The sequence below is a fragment of the Schistocerca piceifrons genome, chromosome 3, assembly GCF_021461385.2.
Source record: "Schistocerca piceifrons isolate TAMUIC-IGC-003096 chromosome 3, iqSchPice1.1, whole genome shotgun sequence".
NCBI lineage: Eukaryota > Metazoa > Arthropoda > Insecta > Orthoptera > Acrididae > Schistocerca > Schistocerca piceifrons.
This window is the reverse complement of record NC_060140.1, coordinates 278355123-278376182: the sequence shown is the minus strand read 5'-3', so window position 1 is coordinate 278376182 and position 21060 is coordinate 278355123. Positions and strand designations below refer to the sequence as shown.

Sequence of the window (21060 nt, the reverse complement as noted above, 5' to 3'; positions counted from 1 at the left end):
GATACGTAGAAAAACTCATCAAGTTTTGTTCGGCTGAAGCCGCACTTCAGGTTTCTGCCGCCAGAGCGCTCGAGAGCGCAGTGAGACAAAATGGAGACAGGAGCCGAGAAAGCGTATGTTGTGCTTGAAATGCACTCACATCAGTCAGTCATAACAGTGCAACGACACTTCAGGACGAAGTTCAACAAAGATCCACCAACTGCTAACTCCATTCGGCGATGGAATGCACAGTTTAAAGCTTCTGGATGCCTCTGTAAGGGGAAATCAACAAGTCGGTCTGCAGTGAGCGAAGAAACGGTTGAACGCGTGCGGGCAAGTTTCACGCGTAGCCCGCGGAAGTCTACGAATAAAGCAAGCAGGGAGCTAAACATACCACAGCCGACGGTTTGGAAAATCTTACGGAAAAGGCTAAAGCAGAAGCCTTACCGTTTACAATTGCTACAAGCCCTGACACCCGATGACAAAGTCAGACGCTTTGAATTTTCGGCGCGGTTGCAACAGCTCATGGAAGAGGATGTGTTCAGTGCGAAACTTGTTTTCAGTGATGAAGTAACATTTTTTCTTAATGGTGAAGTGAACAGACACAATGTGCGAATCTGGGCGGTAGAGAATCCTCACGCATTCGTGCAGCAAATTTGCAATTCACCAAAAGTTAACGTGTTTTGTGCAATCTCACGGTTTAAAGTTTACGGCCCCTTTTTCTTCTGCGAAAAAAACGTTATAGGACACGTGTATCTGGACATGCTGGGAAAGTGGCTCATGCCACAACTGGAGACCGACAGCGCCGACTTCATCTTTCAACAGAATGGTGCTCCACCGCACTTCCATCATGATGTTCGGCATTTCTTAAACAGGAGATTGGAAAACCGATGGATCGGTCGTGGTGGAGATCATGATCAGCAATTCATGTCATGGCCTCCACGCTCTCCCGACTTAACCCCATGCGATTTCTGTCTGTGGGGTTATGTGAAAGATTCAGTGTTTAAACCTCCTCTACCAAGAAACGTGCCAGAACTCATTGATGGGGGCATGCTGGGCCGAGTGTGGGAGGAACTTGATTATCAGCTTGATGTCTGCCAAATCACTAAAGGGGCACATATCGAACATTTGTGAATGCCTAAAAAACCTTTTTGAGTTTTTGTATGTGTGTGCAAAGCATTGTGAAAATATCTCAAATAATAAAGTTATTGTAAAGCTGTGAAATCGCTTCAATCATTTGTAATAACCCTGTACAGTGTCTCCACTTAAATCAAGAAAGAGCACCAGAAGAAATAATTCAAACACATAGCTTCACTAGCTCTTCAACTGTAAACATTTGTGGCTCCATGTAGCAAGTTTACAAAAATAAATAATAATACAAAAACAATAATGATAATATCATTTGTAAGAGGCATTGCAACACAACACTCCATCCATGCACACTATGAAAATCCTTATTTTATTTATGAAGTAAGGCTATTGGACATGCTTTCCACCTAACAGCAAGAAATTCTTAGAAGACCTGTAATCACCAACACTTGGATTAAGTATAAGTAATTGTTTCTTATTTTACTTGGAGTAAAATCTTTATTTTTCATTTAGCATTCAGCCCCTGTTGCTGTCATATATATATTAAACAAAAATGATTAGTGGTCACATTATTAGGAATCAGAAAACTTCTCCTTGTAATTAGCAACATTCATAGGTACTTATATGACTGTGAAACTTACATTTATAATTTAATTTAAAATAAAAGAAAGAGACATGCACTGACCATTGTGCACATTCACACTTACACTTATCACTCACTTTTTGCACTCCTCATTGCTTACTACAGTACATTCAGAAAGGCTGTGATGCTGTGAATTTGGTCAATCTAGCTTGTATTTAAAGTAAATGTGGTGTGATGGAGGATTGCATTCTGGGCTACTGCAGAACTTCCATGCCGCATCTTCTTCATGCACCTGCTACCAGATGGGTTAGATGTCAACTGCCATGACTTTGTGTATTGCCTATCACTGCTGTTACTTTGTAACTGCCATGAATTTCCTTCTGTTACTATCAGTTCTTTTACAAACTGAGAGAAAAAACATTTAATGTATGCTATGACTGTAAAGCATAGGAACCTTTACTTAATAACACAATTTTCTTCCAAATCTTATCAAATTTGAACGACCAATACAAATCAAAAAGTTCAGTTAGTTTACAACTACTAAACAGAGCTGTCATTGCATATTCATTACTTAAGTAGTTGTTTTAAGTTTATGAAACTCTGAATATGAATGAATCATTTTCAAAATGTACACTTTATTGCCATTTTCAGCTCATAGTAAAATAGGTATCACTACATTTATTGGACCCAAACATCAAGGATTGTTTCTGTGCAGAGCTTAGACATAAAATAAGTAATTTACTACATTGGTGTGCCTGTAACAAGGAAGATGGTAGAGTGATAATAGTAGTAATGGCAGTGATGTGACACTCCAGCCAGCAATGACTTTGTGCTGCATGTGCCTGTAGCAAGTGCTTCAGGGTATGCATAGAACACTTTGCATTGGTTTTTATATTTGTTTAGATAAAGGAAGGTGCTCGGTCAGTGTAGGCTTCATTATGCGTGGCATAAAGCAAACATAACAAGTATTACATTAACAAGCTACAGCAATAGTTTTCCGAACATACAAATTTTTAAAGAGAACGTCAGAAGCTGAAACAGATGGCCAATGTGACACTTACACCAGCACTGCCATTTGCCAGGGTATGTAACGGCTAGAGCATGTAAACATGACAGAAAGCACAATGGCAATATTAGCAAATGTGCCTCACTTCTCTCTCTGTGCAGAGTGCTTCGTGCACCTGGCACTTACTTGCATGCCACTTAAGCAGATGTAACTGCAACAATTGTAATATCAGTTGCAGTCATTGTTGGTGCTTGGCAGAATATGATATTAAGAACAAAAAAGAAACATATTGTATAAGTGATGTGATTGAGACTGTTACTGTCATCTGATGAATGGTGAAAAAGTATTCCTTTTTTCTTATTACAATTTTATTTAATGTGCATCTTCATATTTTCGTGGCGCAAATACTGATCCATAAAATTTCGGGCGTGCAGCCACATAAATTTGACTTCTTCTTCTAATATTTCGGCTGAATACCGCCCAGCCATGTTCAGAGTGAACCAACGTGACTAACACTCCAGCACTTGCTCCGTGCTTTCAACTTTTGAACCTTTCTTTCATTTCCATGACTGCTTCTTCAATATATACACTGAACATTAGGGGCGAAAGACTACATCCCTGTCTTACACCCTTTTGAATCCAAGCAATTCATTCCTGTTCTTCCTCTCTTATTGTTTCCTCTTGCCTCTTGTACATAAAGTACATTATCCATCTTTCCCTATAGTTTACCCCTATTTTTCTCAGGATTTTAAAGATCTTGAACCATTTGATATTGTCAAACACTTTTTCCAGGTCGACAAATCCTATGACTGCGACTTGATTTTTCTTGTCTTGTTTCCATTATCAACTGCAACATCAGAATTGTCTCTCTGGTGCCTTTACCTTTCCTAAAGCCAAATTGATCATCTAAAACATCCTCAATTTTTTTTCCATTCTTGTCAGCAACTTGGATGCACGAGATATTAAGCTGATTCTGCAGTAATTCTCGCGCCTGTCAACTCTTTCAATCTTCGGAATTGTGTAGATAAAGCTTTTCCAGAAGTCTGCAGATATATCGCCACCTCATACATTCTACACACCAACGTGAGTAGTCATTTTGTTGCTATTATTACACAGCCTTAAAGTCTTCCAAAGCACTTTAAATTCTCATGCTAATATTGGCTTCCCTATCTCTTCTATTTAGACTATTGTTTCTTCCTCGTTCATCTCATCAGACAAGTGTTCCCTGATAGAGGCCTTCAATGCATGCTTTCAACCTATCTGCTCTCTCATCTGCATTTAACAGTGCACTCTTAATGTTACCACACTTGCTTTTAATTTCACCAAAGGTTTTTTTTACTTTTCTATATGCTGAGTCAGACCTTCCAATAATCATTTCGGTTCAAGCTTTTTTTTACATTTCTCATGCAGCCATTTCGCCTTAGTTTCCCTGCATTCACCATTTATTTCATTCCTATGTGATTTGTATTCTGAATTCCTTCAATTTCCCTGGATATTTTTGTACTTCCTTCCTTCATTGATCAACTGAAGTATTTCTTCTGTTACTCATTGTTTCTTCACGGTTACCTGCTTTTTACCTATGTTTTTCTTTCCAACATCTGATTGTCCTTTTCAGAGATGTCCATTCATCTTCAACTGAAATGCCTACAGAGTTATTTTTTATCGCAATATCTATAGCCTCAGAGAACTTGAAGCATATCTCTTCATGCCTCAGTACTTCTGTATCCCACTTTTTTGCACACCGATCATTCCTGAGTAGTCTCTTAAATTTCAGCTTACTCATCATCACTACAAAATTGCGATCTGAGTCTATATCTGCTCCCAGGCACGCCTTACAATCCAGTTTCTGAATTCAGAATTTGTGTAAGACCATGAAGTAATCTAACTGAAATCTTCCTTTATCTTCCAGCCTATTCCAAGTATACCTCCTCCTCTTGTGATTCTTGAACAGGGTATTCACTGTTACTAAATGAAATTTATTGCAGAACTCAATTAGACTTTCTCCTCTCCCATTCCTAGTACCAAGCCCATATTCTCCTGTAACCCTTTCTTCTCCTCCTATCCCTACAACCACATTCCAATCGCCAAACCTGTTAAATATCCTCAGGTATTTTCTTTATCTATTCATTTTTAGCTTCGGCTTACCACATTGGCATGCATACCTCAACTATCATTGCCAGTGTTAGTTTGCTGTCAATTCTGATGAGAACAACCCTATCATTGAACTGTTCATAATAATTCACTCTCTGCCCGATCTTTCTATTCGTAACAAATCTTACTTGTGTTTTAAAACTTTGTGCTGTTGTTGCAATAACCGAATACATATATCCGACCAAATCTCCTTGTCTTCTTTCCATTTCATTTCACTTCCCCTCTCAGATTTTCTAGCTAGTAAAAATTTCTGACATTCCATGCCCGACTTGTAGAACAATATCCTATCTTTGGTTATTCAATTTTTTCTCATGGTCACCTCTCCCATGGCAGCCTCTGGGGACTAGTCCGGAATCTTTAGCCACTGGAAAGATCTCGTTACACTTTTCAATTAGAGGCCACATGTCCTGTGGATACACATTGTGCTCACAGTTGTAATGCAACAATGGAACTGTACAAGAATTTAATATAAACAAAGATGAGGTGACTTACCGAACAAAAGCGCTGGCAGGTCGATAGACACACAAACAAACACAAACATACACACAAAATTCAAGCTTTCGCAACAAACTGTTGCCTCATCAGGAAAGAGGGAAGGAGAGGGGAAGACGAAAGGAAGTGGGTTTTAAGGGAGAGGGTAAGGAGTCATTCAAATCCCGGGAGCAGAAAGACTTACCTTAGGGGGAAAAAAGGACAGGTATACACTCGCACACACGCACATATCCATCCACACATACAGACACAAGCAGCTTGTGTCTGTATGTGTGGATGGATATGTGCGTGTGTGCGAGTGTATACCTGTCCTTTTTTCCCCCTAAGGTAAGTCTTTCCGCTCCCGGGATTGGAATGACTCCTTACCCTCTCCCTTAAAACCCACTTCCTTTCGTCTTCCCCTCTCCTTCCCTCTTTCCTGATGAGGCAACAGTTTGTTGCGAAAGCTTGAATTTTGTGTGTATGTTTGTGTTTGTTTGTGTGTCTATCGACCTGCCAGCGCTTTTGTTCGGTAAGTCACCTCATCTTTGTTTTTATATATAATTTTTCCCACGTGGAATGTTTCCTTCCATTATATATATATATATATATATATATATATATATATATATATATATATATATATATATATATATATATATATAATTTTTTTTTTGTTGGCACATTTTATACAAAGAGTTAATGCTGTGGTTTCCATTGTCTTCTGCATCCTCATGCCACTGATCATTGCTAATTTTTCTGCCTTTAGGGGCAGCTTACCAATGCAAGGGCAAGAGAGTGCCCTGACCCTATGTTGCTCCTCCACCCTCTTTGACACGGATGTTGGGAGAATAGGGGTTACTTCTTATGCCGGAGTCTTCAGCAGCCATTGCTGATATTCTTATTTGAAATTTAAATGGTGGTGAGGTTTGGAGCTGGGACTAAGGGCATTTTGATTACTAATTAATTACACTACCCTTGTGCCGTCTGTGTCCTGAATCATACACATAATGCCAATGATATGGCTATCCCATGTTTGCATATAAAGGACAAGCAACATGTGATAGATGTGGCTGAGCAGTACACAAATAAGGGATCATATGTTTATTACCACAAATAAGCATAAACTTTTTGAGTAAATACACAATGAGGAGTTGCAAAACTGAATATTACTTGAAGGAAAAACGTTACAGAGTAAAAGTAGTAAAGCAATTTATTATAACCACGTATCTTTGTGACATCTTTTATATCCGTGGTAAAAATATCAGTATACACAGATACATCTACTAGGATGCTGGCAATTAGTATAAGTTAAAGAAAGTACTTCTGTTTGCAAGCGCAAATGCAAAGCTCCACTTGTTCATAGACAAATCACTAAGCAGATACTGTTATGAAGAAGTATATTATTCCAGTTACAGCACTATGTAAAAACAAACGTAATATCTTAAAAACCACACCAACTTCACTATCAAAAGAGAAAAATCAATTGCAATATCATAAATCAGGTAAGGTGGCCCCAAAGCCATTTCAGCATCTGAAGCAAATTTTGTTGAGAAAACTTCAGATTCAATTTCAATAACATCTGTAGCAACACAAAGTCAAGTCAGCTGACTTAAAGAGACACTCATGGTTCAAATATTACTGTTCTGAGACTGTTAACAAGCCTAATGACAGTTCAAAAACATCTAAGAGTTTAAACTTTTGCCAGGGCACTACTAAGTCTGAGCACAGAGTCAAGAATTGAAACTCAGAACGTTGACAATAAGTGTTGATTTTGTTAACAATGTTAAACATTTTAACACATTCCCAGATTCATCACATATTTTCTTCTTCTTCTTCTTCTTCTTCTTCTTCTTATCAAAAGTCCAGACATACATTAACTTCATCTCAACACACACATCAAAATGCGAAAAAATTACTTCAGTAGTAATGAGAAATATTAATCCAATAGATTATAATACAAAATTGTTCTTAAATATCCTGCTCAATAAAAGTATTTTTCAGTAAATGCTGCTCAGACCACTATTCTTAACATCAACAAATTATTGGCTAATGGCTAAGAATGAAAAGGCAATTGCACTACCTCTAAGGACTCCACTGGGAACTTATATAAGCCTGAGTAGGTCATTAAACATTGTGGTATAAAACAACATTAGGCCATCATTCAGAGCAGTAGTCATCTGTACTTCAATAATACAACTGACAAACCTACCACCATGTAGAATTAAAAAGGAAACACCCTAAAGCTCAAAAAATATTTTAAAATAAATAATTGCAGCTATGGACTTTACAGTGTACCATTACAAATGATACTGGTAAGTACTAAAAAATGTCAGAAACGGAATCAAAAAAGAAAGAAATATAACATCTGCTTAGGCAGTTGCTCGAAAGGTTTTGTGAACATCTAATTGTGGACACGCACTGTTAAGAAGTCAAATTAATACTCACTATAACACAAAAATACACTGAAGGGGCGAAGAAACTTGTACACCTGCCTAACATTGTTTAGGGCCCCCGCAAGCACACAGAAGTGCCGCAACACAATGTGGAATAAACTCTACTAATGTCTGACGTTGCGCTGGAGGGAAATCGACACCATGAATCCTGCAGAGCTGTCCATAAATCCATAAGAGTGCGAGGGGATGGAGATCTGAACAGCATGTTGCAAGGCATCCCAGATACGCTCAATAATGTTTACGTCTGAGGAGTCTTGTGGCCAGCAGAAGTGTTTAAAACTCATGAAAGTGTTTCTGGAGCCACTCTGTAGCAATTCCAGACGTGGGGTGTCGCATTGTCCTGCTTGAATTGCCCAAGTCCGTCGGAATGGATAATGGACGAGTGGATGTAGATGATCAGACAGGATGCTTATGTACATGTCACATGTCAGAGTCGTACCTAGATGTATCAGGGGTCACATATAACTGCACACGCCCCACACCATTGCACTGTCTCCACCAGCTGCTGACATGCAGGGTCCATGGAATCATGAGGTTGTCTCCATACCCATACACATCCATCTGCTCAATACAATTCGAAACAACACTCGTCCGACCATGCAACATGTTTCCAGTCACCAACAATTCAATGTCAGTGTTGACAGACCCAGGTGAGGCTTAAAGCTTTGTGTGGTGCAGTAATCAAGGGTACACGAACAAGCCTTCGGCTCCGAAAGCTCATATCAATGATGTTTCGTTGAATGGTTCACATGTTGACACTTGTTCATGGCTCAGCAATGAAATCTGCAGCAATTTGCGGAAGGGCTGGACTTCTGCCACGTTGAACAATTCTCTTCAGTCATCATTGGCCCCATTTTTGCAGGATATTTTTCCGGCTGCGATGTCAGAGATTTGTTGTTTTACCGGATGCCCGATATTCATGGCATACTTGTGAAATTGTCATACGGAAAATCCCCACTTCATTACCACCTCAAGAGATGCAGTGTCCCATCACTCATGTGCCGACTATAACACCATGTTCAGACTCACTTTAATCTTGATAACCTGCCATTGTAGCAGCAGTAACCAATCTAGCAACTGTCACACATACTTGTCTTACATAGGCGCTGCCAACCGCAGCATCGTATTCTATCCATTTCCACAACTCTGTATTTGAATATGCATGCCTTTACCTGTTTTTTTGGCGCCTCAGTGTACAAGGGGCTGTAGATGACATGGTTAAGGATGGGCAACAAACAGAATGCAAAACATAACATGGGGATTAGGCCTGTTTCAACTGGCTGGTTGCTGCCAACAAGGTAGTACGAGATGATTTATGATCGCGGAACATGTGATCAGCATGTCATAAAGTTTAGTTTGTTTTGAGTTCATATGCAGTGTTTTAGTATAGTGCAAGAGCAGTATAACACTGTTTGTCAGAAGTGATCAAAAATCAATGTATATTTTTTATTTATAATGCATATCTGATGTCCTACATGCATGATGAGGCAGTTTAATGTAAATTTCTGCAGTCATGCAAGTTTTAAAAATCACCCCGACTATGAAAAAGCAGACAATCATCGGCTACAAGTTATATTGGTAACTGTAAATAGCTTCATGAACTATTTAGAAGCAAAATATAAAACCAGTTTTTATCATCAATTTATCATACCATTTTGTAGCAAACTCCTGCACAGGTAAACTGTCAATCTGTTTGTAGTTAAATGTAGCTTATTCCAACAAACTGTATTACAATCAAACAATGGAAACTCCAAGTAGGAACATCAACAATGTAGGAAAAGATAGATTGCTACTTACCATAAAGAAGACACATCAAGTTGCAGAGACACACGATTAAAAGACACTCACATATAGCTTTCGGCCACCGCTTACACACACCCACGCACGCGCGCACACACACACACACACACACACACACACACTAAAGTGAGTACATTTCACACAAACACGACCACCAACACCCACATCTCGGGAAGGCATTCCAGCCCAAGATGCTGGAGTTGGTGGTCGTATGTGCGTGACGTGTGCTTGCTTGCTTTTTGTGTGTGTGTGTGTGTGTGTGTGTGTGTGTGTGTGTTGCAATTGCGCCTGTCTGCAACTTATATCTTCTTTTGGTAAATTGCAGTATTATAATAATAAGTGGGGTTACTGTGGAAAAACACACAAACACACATTTCAAAATTATTTTATTTGGCGTTAGAAAATTCAGTTGTTTCTTTGCAACCATAATGTATTTATATAAATTGTCAGCAGTTCTTGGAAGATACAAAATCTTTTATTTTTTCTATCACAGGCTCAAGATTTGAAGCTGGAACTAAGAGCACACGCCTGTATGGCACCATCTCTGTATCATCCTCCAACCACGAACCACTTAGAGCACTGTCCGAGTCCTGTTGGACACAAAACTCAAACCAGCAGTCAGCTTCCTGCAAAATTATAAAGGCTATAGATCCAATAATTCTTAAAATATATAACACATTCATATACACAAGAAAATTGCACACTGATGAGCCACAACATTATGACCACTGCCCACCGCAAGGTTGTATGTTGCTTGGTGGCACTGAGGGCACATGACACAAGAAGAGAAGTATATGAGCAGAGCAGAAACAAATGGGGAAACATTCTAGTGATAGTAAGTGGCGCAAATGTGGAAATCCGCCAACTTAAGCGACTTTGACAAAAGCCAGACTTTTGTGGCCCAGTGCCTAGAAGCGAGCAACTCGGAAATGGCGAAGATGGTTGACTATTCATGTGCTACTGTCACGAGCATCTATAGAAAGTGATTGAAGAATGCTGAAATCACGAGTAGGCGACAAGAAGTTGGACATCCATACCTAATAACAGAACATATGGATTGGAGGCTTGTCCACACTCTAAAGCAGGATAGGCGATGATTTGTAGCAGATCTGACGACAGAATACAGCACCGGCACTGGCATAGGCACGAGTGTTTTGGAGCATACTGCTGAGTAGTGTGTTGAACATGGTGTTCCACAGCAGAGGACCCTACATATTCACTGCTGACCCAACGACATTATCAATTATGATTACTGTTGGCACAGGATCATCAAGATTGTACCATGGATCAATGAAACTGCATTTCCTGGTTGGATGAATCCCGCTTATTGTTAAACCATCAATAGTCATGTCGTGATACACCATCATCGAGGCAAACAGCCGTTTGAAACCTGCAGCGCGCCACTGAGATAGGGCAGTGGGACCACCTGTGAACCCTTACGTTTGATGTCTTCCTCAACAGTGATGGCTTCTCCCAGCAGGAGGCCAGAATTATGGTGCACTGGTTTGAGGAGTGTGATAGTGAACTCACATTGATGTCTTGGCCATCAAATTTGGCTTGTCTGAATCCAATGGAAGTTAACTGGGACACTATCAGGCACCAGCTCCTTACCCACAAACAACCACCCGTAAATTATGGCACATGAGTGACCTGTGCGTAGGTATTGGTGCCACAAACCTCTGGAAACCTATCAAGTACTTGTCGAATCTACGGCACGCAGAATCACAGCTGAATTCTGTTCCAGAAGTGGACCAATACACTTTTACGTAGGTTGTCATACTGTTTTGGCTCTCAGTGTATATGTAATTAACCCAGGTATACACAGAGTAATAGATTCCACTTATGTAATATTGGCTAAGCGAAAGTTAAGAAACAAAACCAACTTCAATGAGAAATTGAAATTATGAACAGGCTGAAAATAGCGCTCATTCATGGATGCCCTGACACACACACACACACACACACACACACACACACAATGAAGTTTAAACTGACTTTGTGTATTTGGTTAAAAAAAAAAAAAAAGTCTTATCTCCAAAGTGTTATCTCAATGATGCGATGCCTGTATCCATTAGGGGTGGGCCTGCCACCTGTGGCATCAAAGCCATTTCGTCTATAAATGTGGGAACAATTCCTTGTTCCGTTGCCAGAGGGCTGCAATTACCAGATATCTCACTCTTTTGGTGATTTAAAGAACTACAAAGAGAGTCCATAATGATTCATTTGAGGATGGAAAGACAGTGCCTAGCAATCTGATCGAGTCAGGTCTTCAAGATTTTCCACAAAGATCCAGGATTGGAACTAGGAGATATAAACAATGATTATTTGTAATTTACAAATGAAAGTATAAGTGATGATTCAAATTGTTTTCCAAACCTAAAAACACCTCTCAGCTGTGAAGTGTAAGTCATAGACAGACATTTATTGTCTTTCTGAAAAATCTTAAGGCTATGTTACAAGTACAAAAATTTTAGTGAGGAACAACAGCAGAATTTCTCTCAAAACTCCTCAAAGAAATTGTGGTACTATTAGCATTATGTTTTGCAGAAAGACAATAAATGCAGTAAAACCACCCTCCATGAACCATGGACCTTGCTGAGGTGGGCCCAAACTCTTTGCCTTTACAAATGTCTGCTTGTGTCTGTGTATGTGCGGATGGATGTGTGTGTGTGTGTGTGTGTGTGTGTGTGTGTGTGTGTGTGTGTGTGTGTGCGCGCGCGCGCGCGCGAGAGAGAGTGTATACCTGTCCTTTTTTCCCCCTAAGGTAAGTCTTTCCGCTCCCGGGCTTGGAATGACTCCTTACCCTCTCCCTTAAAACCCACATCCTTTCGTCTTTCCCTCTCCTTCCCTCTTTCCTGATGAGGCAACAGTTTGTTGCGAAAGCTTGAATTTTGTGTGTATGTTTGTGTTTGTTTGTGTGTCTATCGACCTGCCAGCACTTTCGTTCGGTAAGTCACATCATCTGTGTTTTTAGATTCCTTAATTGGATAGAAAGGGTAGAGAATCTGAAAAAGGGAAATGGCTAGGTTGAAGTCAGAAATGGTGGGCATTAGGGAAGTGCAGTCGCAGGAAGAACATCTTTTGGGCAGGTCAGAACAGGTTTATGATCACAAAAGCAGGCAGTGATAATGCAAGAGTAGGTCTAATAGTGAGTAAGGAAACAGGAAAGCTGTTAAACTACTATGAACACATAGTGAACACATCATCTCAGCCAAGAAACAAACCCAACACCCACCACAGTAGAACAAGTTGATATGCCAATAGCTCCGCAGATGAAGAAATTGCAAGAATACATGATGAGATAAACAAAATTATTCAGATGGTTAAAGGAGATAAAAATTAATGGGTGGCAGGAATTCAGTAGTAGGAAAAGGAAGAGAAGAAAAAATAGTGGGAGAAGAATGACTGGGAGGGGGCGGGAGTAATGGAAGAGGAAGCCACTTGGTAGAATTTTTCCCAGAGCATAATTTAATCATCATTAACATTTGGGTTAAAAACCATGAAAGGAGGTTATATTCGTGGAAGAGACCTGAAGACATTGGAAGATTTCAAATTGATTATATAACGGTAAAACAGATTAAGAACACAAATTTTAAACTGTGAGACCATGGGCAGCCAAAAATTCGGCTCACAACCATGTCCTGGCTTGAGTGCCAGAGTGCTCCCCACCACCAAAGCATGCCGTCAGAGCACGAGAAGGGGAAACGAGGGGAAACTGTGAACATCCCACATTTAAATGGTTAAACGGAACTGCAGCTGCACTGCATATGAATTGGATTTCTATTTCGCTTGTCTCAACATCATAGATCACAAACAAAACAAATTTTCAGTAATTTTTAATTACTTCTGGCATGTTGAAAACGTAATATAATTTTTATCTGGTACAAACTGTAAGCTACAGACATATGCAAATAATTTCACAGATGTCTGCACTCAGTTTGCCATGTAATCTTGACTTATTAAGTTTCATAACCGAAAAAATGTCTTTCACACAAACATGTCAATCAAATTATTACAGCTCATATGCAACATCATTATGGAGAAGTGGAAACTATCTGAGGAGAACAATGTAATGTCTAGGACAGTTTTAATGTAAGAGGGTTTGTCTTTAAAACGGGAATTACCTTGCAGGTCAATAAGTTACGTTTGCATGTGCATGAGGGTGTTTTCAACTGAAATGGCAAATGGTCTCGATAAGACATGTAAGATTGGCAGTGACCTCAAAATGGTTAGGAAACTATTCATGTAATTCCTACAAGCCCACAATGAATTCTTCATATCTCATGTTTTCTTTAATGGCAGTGAGCTTAGGGAACTGGACTAAATGTAAATGTCGTGTGACTAGGGCCTCCCATCGGGTAGACCGTTCACTGAGTGCAAGTCTTTCGATGTGATGCCACTTCGGCAACTTGCGGGTCAATGGGGATGAAATGATGATGATTAGGACAACACAACACCCAGTCCCTGAGCGGAGAAAATCTCCAACCCAACAGGGAATCGAACCCGGGCCCTTAGGACTGACATTATGTCGGGCTGACCACTCAGCTACCGGGGGCGGACAGGGAACTGGACTGTGTTGGTCAGAATGGTAATGCATTTGTTTAATGCATCCTTGTAAAATCAGAAAGAAGTTGTTTCTCACTTTGAAGTATCTTACTGAGGGCAATAGGACATCAAGTCCACTTAAAGTGGAAGGTGCGCAGTCTGCTCCAGGCGGTCTAATTTTTGTCCTTGCATTTCTTTGTGCTTTATAAATTCAACAATACCAAGTTTTAGATACGAAAAATTGCTCCAGGCTTGTCTTCTAACTTAACCAGTGTACTTTGCAGTAATATATAAGGTCTCCATGCTCGTAATTCAGTTACATCAAAAACTGTTGCAGCTGACAGTGGAATAATGTGTGTAACTTCAGAAATTTCATTATTCATGTCATCTTTTTTCATGTGCTGCATACCTGCAAATTCAGCACAAAGTTACTTCTGATGTACAGAACAATGAATCCCAGTTATAGATCGTTGCAATTTTTTACTCTTTTGTTGTCAACTAAATCTTTAAATTCTTTCTGCATGGTATTGTAAATATTGTTTCGTAACAAATTTGCAGTACCAAAGCTTATGCGAACTCATAACATACATTGAGAATTCTCATCCTTCTCTTCTGGCATTCCCATTCATGTTTAAAGACTTGTGACAACAGATTGCTATGCTGCCTCTTTTTGGGCAAACAGCCACTAGATCTGTGAATATCCTTCATACCAGGAACAAACAGCGAAGGGCAAACACCATGGAACCACAATTCTGTCAAACTGCAGAGATTAGTGCCACATGAAAAAAGCCATACAGCAATAGTAAAAGAAATGTTGTGCTGCACCGATAACTTCCTGCACACTTGGCCCCTGACTAAGACATTTCCAGAGGCAGGTGTGTGTTCTAACCACAATTTATTAGTTATGACCTGCAGATTGAAACTGAAGAAATTGCAAAAAGGCAGGGAATTAAGGAGAGGGGACCTGGAAAAATCAGAAGGAACCAAAGATTGTTGGGAGTTTCAGCAAGATCATCAAACAACATGGGACTGAAACGGAGAAAAGGAAGACAAAAAAAGAAACTCCTGGGTAGATTTGAGAGCCAAATTAGAGAATGCAGCAAAGGATCACTTCGATAAAAGACAAGACCAAGTAGAAATCATTGCATAACTGACGAAATACTGAATTTCATTGATGACAGGAGAAAATATACAAAAGAAGAAGAGGAAAGGAAACACTAATGTCTAAAAAAATTCAGATTGACAAAAAATGAAAATGGCTGCACAGGAACAGCTAGAGGACAAATGCAAGACTGTAGAAACTAGGGAAATGATAGATGCCACCTATAGCAAAATTAAAGAGGTCTTTGGAGAAAAGTGAAGCAGGTGAATAAATAGAAAAAGCTCAGATGTGAAACCAGTATTAATCAAAGGGAAAGCTGAATAGTGGAAAGAATATGTACAGGGGCTATATTACAGACAGCATGCTGAAAGGTCTAAGTGGAAACAACACCCCAGCGGTAAATGACATTTGATGTTCCATCAGAATTATTGAGATCCTTGGAAGAGCCAGCCATGACAAAATTATTCCACTTGGTATGAAAGATAGAGGAGACAAGCAAAATACCCTAAGCCTTCAAGAAAAATGTAAAAATTCAAATTCCAAAAAAATTTGGTGCTTGCAGGCAAGAATAATAGCAACTATCACTTTAATAAATCATCACTGCAAAATATTGACACAATTTGCACAAGATGGAAAAAGTGATAGAAGGTGAACTCGGGGAAGACCAATTTGGGTCAAATGAAGGAACACATGAGGCAATGCTGAACCTACGTACTATATCTTAGAAGACAGGCTGGAGAGAGGCACATATACATTTAGAGCATTTGTAGATTTAGAGACAGTTTTTGACAATGTGGACTGGGCTATGCTCTGAAATTCTGAGGGTAGCAGGGACAAAACACACGGTGCGAAAGGTTATTTACAACTTGTACAGAAACCAGACTGTAATTGTGACAGTCAAATGACATGAAACTGAAGCTATAGTTCAGAAGGGAGTGAGACAGGATTGTAGCCTACCCCCAATGTTATTCAATCTGTACACTGAGCAAGCTGTGATGGAAACTAGGTAGAAATTTGAAAAGGCATTAAAGTTCAGAGAGAATAAATAAGAACTATGCGGTCTGCCGATGACAATGTAATTCTGTCCCAAGGACTACAATTGCACGGACAGTGTCTTGAAAAGAGATAATAAGATAACAATAATAAAAGTAAAAAAGGGCAATGGAATGTTGTCTAAGTAAATCACACAATTCTGAGGAATTTAGATTAGGAAATGAGACATTACAAGTAGTAGACAAGTTTTGTTATTTGGGCAGTAAAATAACTTATGCCAAAATACGCAGATGTAAAAAGCAGACTGGCAATAGCAAGAAAAGCCTCTCCAAGAAAGAGGAATTTATTAACATCTACAAATTTAAACATATAGCCTTGCATGGCAGTGAAACATGGATGACAGACAAATCAGGCAAGAACAAGACAAAAGTTTTTGAAATGTGGTGCTATAGAAGAATGATGAATATTAGATGGGTAGAGTGAATAACAAATGAGGATGTAATGAATTGAAATTGTGAAAAAAGAAATTTATGGCACAACTTAACTAAAAGAAGGGATTAACTGACGGTACAGATCCTGATGGATCAAGGAATTGTCAATTTGGTAATGGTAAGAAGTGTGGAGGGTAAAAATTGTAGAGGGAGACCAACGCTTGAATACAGCAAATACATTCAAATGGGTGTAGGTTGCAGTAGTTACGCAGAGATAAAGAGAGCTCGAACAGGATGGGCCACCGTGGAGAGTTGCATGAAACCAGTCTTCAGACTGAAGACCACAACTATGACAGCACCCCACTTATTTATTAAACAAACATTATCTTACACAAATAAGAGATTAAAATGGATGTATCACTAACCGATTACATGAATACACAATGGATGAAATTGGCATGAAAACAATGACCTGATATTCAGCAACATCCTATGTAATCCACGCAAGCTGACTGGAGATTTGCTCATTATTTTTCAGAGAAAGTTCCATGTATTTCAACCAATTCAATACAGTTCACTACTGCAAAGCTTTTCAGATAGAACATAAGAAGAATGGTAAGCATATTAAGTATTAAGAGTAGATGATGGTGCATGGACACCAACATTGTCCTTTGCACTCCTCAGTACTTCCATGATTATAAGACCAAAATAAGAAATGTGAACCACAGAAAACAGTCTCACTTTCAGATGACTAGTATTAAACACTCCCGTATTGTTATTGTGAATTAAACAAAAATAAAAACTCCACAACTCAAAAAGAGATACCATGCAAAACTTTTTTCATAACTCTAATGAGTTTGTTATGATTATTGTACTGTCTATTTGAATTGTACATAATAAAATAAGCAAGTAAGTTCCCCTTTTAAATAGTGCAACAAAAAAGGTTTCGATTTTATTTCTGTATTTTGCAATGACATTTCAAAGCAATCCAGAATTGTGCCAATTCTGGTTTATGTTACATTAATACCACTGTGACTTTGTAATAAACTTTCCTTTTTGGTTTGTACATTACCACTTTTAAAAACATATAAATAAATCAAAGTTGATGCTTCATTGTAAATATATTGCATTATTTTTCTTCTCTAATTTATTTATTCTAGTATCATAAACATACATATTATATACGGTTATAACTATATTACTCTTGCTGAAAACTTGGCCACTTCTACTGGATTTTCTGTTCCTTGATGATGTTCATCTTCTGTGCTGGAGGCTGGACACAGTCAGCATGGAAGCATAAGATGGACACTCTGGTCTTCTCCAGAGTCACACTGAATATAATCTTGATCAGTGTAGCACATCTTCCCAAATTAACCTTTGATCTGCTAACTCCACATCTCGCATCTATTCATGGACTTCCAAGTCATCTACTTATCATCATACCAGGATGGAGCGTTTCTGAAACATTCTTCCAGTCAGGGGAAGGTAGGTCACAGCTGTCCATGGTTGCAACCTAGCTTTTTCAGCAGTAGTTCTTGTAAGCGGCGTCGATGTTCTAAATCAGCTACTCCTTGATTTCGATGTGGGTGCAGTTCATGCCCATACAGAGGATCCGTTCTCTCCTGCTCCACCTTCTTTCTTTCCTCATTCCCAGCTATATCCCTTCAAACAGGAAGTTGTGCTATTCCTGGAAGGTGGTATAGTCATTCGACTGAAGTCAATCTCAAGTAACCTGTTATATTATGCAGCTATCACTGAGAGCTATGTCCACCTGTTTGGCGTATGTTGAATTATACACAACATGACAGTAAGGGTACAATGATACGAGTTCACAAAACACCTGCCCCTGTAATATCTGATAGAACTGAGAAATCATGGCTAGTTCATAGGCAACCAAGTTTAAGTTATGTTGTTAGGGTTAGTCAGTGTACTGAAGTGATTCTGAGTTCATTGTGTTTGGATTTTTTGTTAGAAGCGTTACAGGGACATCATGCAGCGGAGAAAGATTGTCTTGAAACAGTATCACCACTAGTAACCACAGAGTCTACTCTGGCGTGCGTTGCACGATGGAGTCCCTCCATGATGAAGTTGCATGACGACGGTCAACACTGACCTACGTGTTGAATGAAGTAAGGGAGGATTCTGTCAATAGCCTTTGGAACAGTTTGGTCCTGCTTTTATTACAAACGAGTAGTAACTTGAGTTGTGAATTCAAACCTGTTTGTAATATGGTAAATAAAACCAGATATCTTCCAAACAGTTGAATAGTTCTCTGTAAAAAGCAATTTTCATGAAGAACTTCTGGAAGAAATGGGGAGGGCTGCCAGCTCTAGGTAAAGGTACGCATCAAGATGGCAGAGCCCTCGCAACGTGCATACTCTGGCACAAAAAGCATAGTGCCACTGCAAAGGTTCATAGAGTTTCAGGTTGACAACACCAATGTGATCCTGCCAGTTTCCTTAGAAGATTGTTCCTGATGGAAACTTTTGACATGCAGTGCTTTTTGGAAGTAAGTCTCACTCCTAATACAACGTAAATGGATAGATAAAAAAAAATCTACTCACCAAGTGGCGGTAGGGGAACACATACACAAAAGGATTTAACTTTTATAAGCTTATGGAGCCAGTGCCACCTCCTTCTGGCAGAAGAGTTGAAGTGGAAGGAAGAGGGGTGGAGGAAAAGGACTGGAGAGCTTTAGGGAAATGGGTACAGTTTAGAAAACTCACCTAGGACCCCAGGTCAGGGGAAACTTACTAGACGGGATGAGAAGGAAGACTGATTGTTGGGGACTGCACTGGACGAGAATTGAAAACCTGAGAACTTCAAAAGTGGAAGACCACCTTCCACCTTTAAGCTCTCAGGTTTTCAAATCTCATCTGGTGCAGTCCCCAACAATCAGTCTTTCCTTCTCATTCCCTCCGGTAAATCTTCCCTGACCCAGGGTTCTGGGTGACTTTGCTAAATTGTTCCCCTTTCCCTAAACCTCTCCAATCATTTTCATTCACTCTTCTCCCTTCACCTTCAACTCTTCTGCCAGAAGAAAGAGCCTCTGGCTCCGAAATCTTATAAAAGTTAAATCTTTTGTTTTTGTGTGTGTGTGTGTGTGTGTGTGTGTGTGTGTGTGTGTGTGTGTGTGTGTTCTCCTGCCACCGTTTGGTCAGTAGATTTTTTTTTTATCTAACCATCCACATTATATTATCAGTAACTGATTATTTTTGTTGTAATAAGTTTCACTCCTAAATGTTTTGGGGTCTCATAGTGTTCCACCTTGACACCTGAGCACACTATATTTTGCAACTCTTTTCCTTGTATCTCAAATGAAAACACACACTTGTGACTTTGTGGGATTTGGTATTAGTTGGTTTGTGTTGCATGGGCATGCGTCTCCCCATTTAAAGACCCTGTAAGTTTCTTCTCTAATAAAAAAGTGTGATTTGAGCAACACTGGCATGTAAATCTTTTAGATCAACTAGGTTTATCTTTAACAGTGGTTAGAGATCATTTCATAAACACTACATCATGTGTATTGCACTACTGCATAGAATCCACTGAGGAACCACTCACATGAAGTACTTAGTTTACAGAGAATGTTACTGTCCTTTTATAGATCTGGATATGGAGCACCCACGGGGCATGGGCACCACTGAGCATCTGCAGCTGCCCTGCATGGGGTAGCCTACGCTACACGGGCCATATTGCACTGTGTTAACACCATGTTCTGTAGCATGCACATGGTCTCTCCCAATCATTTAACAAATCATTTAAATAACTTTAAAAACACTACCTCAGATAAAGGATCTACTAACACATTCATAGACAAAATGCATGTATTTGAAACATAGCTTGATAAAGAACACTTTACTTTTTTCTAATACCTTTCTTCAGTTCAATTTTTTCTAATATCTTTCATCAGTTCAGTTAACTCCAGACATTAAGTATTGTCATGTACAAGTAAAGTCCCAAACTACACACAAATGGCTGAGATGAGATCTATGTGTGAACATTTCCTTGTGAAAACTTTTTTCTTATGAAGAGAATTTACAGAAAGGTCTAAGCTTCACTGAAATGCCTTCTGCCTCTTCAGGCAATCTGGGTTCTGGCACAAAATATTTTGTTACTTGTGAATAAAAAGGAAATGTCATGTTCCACAAATGTAACAAAACATTACAATTTTTGACTAAGTTAAATTTTTCTGTTAAATATGTACTCTTGTACTCTTAGAAATTGTACGAGTATTTGCTAAACCATCAACATCTCACTAGCCAATTGTTGGGTGCTGAATGAGGACTGCCTGCATACCAGCCATTTGTCCATCCCCGCGTGCTCGGTTGCAAACTTAAAACCTATGTTAACTTCAAACTCAACAAAATGTCATCTTCAAATTACTTATTTCTGTAAGGTTCACAAATCAGGAACGACACACAGCTCTTTACTACAGACATTGCACTTAACAG

General features: G+C 39.2%; 1 protein-coding gene across 1 annotated transcript in view; it reads right to left on the bottom strand.

The window, feature by feature from the left end:
• Positions 1-9904: 9904 nt before the first annotated feature.
• The window catches only part of LOC124788532 (protein BCCIP homolog), a 52076-nt gene continuing 40920 nt past the window's right edge, over positions 9905-21060 (bottom strand). Inside the window, exon 6 of the mRNA XM_047255803.1 lies at positions 9905-10161. Within this exon, the coding sequence (XP_047111759.1) occupies positions 9982-10161 (180 nt within the window). The 3' untranslated portion in view covers positions 9905-9981. The remainder of the gene's footprint in view (positions 10162-21060) is intronic.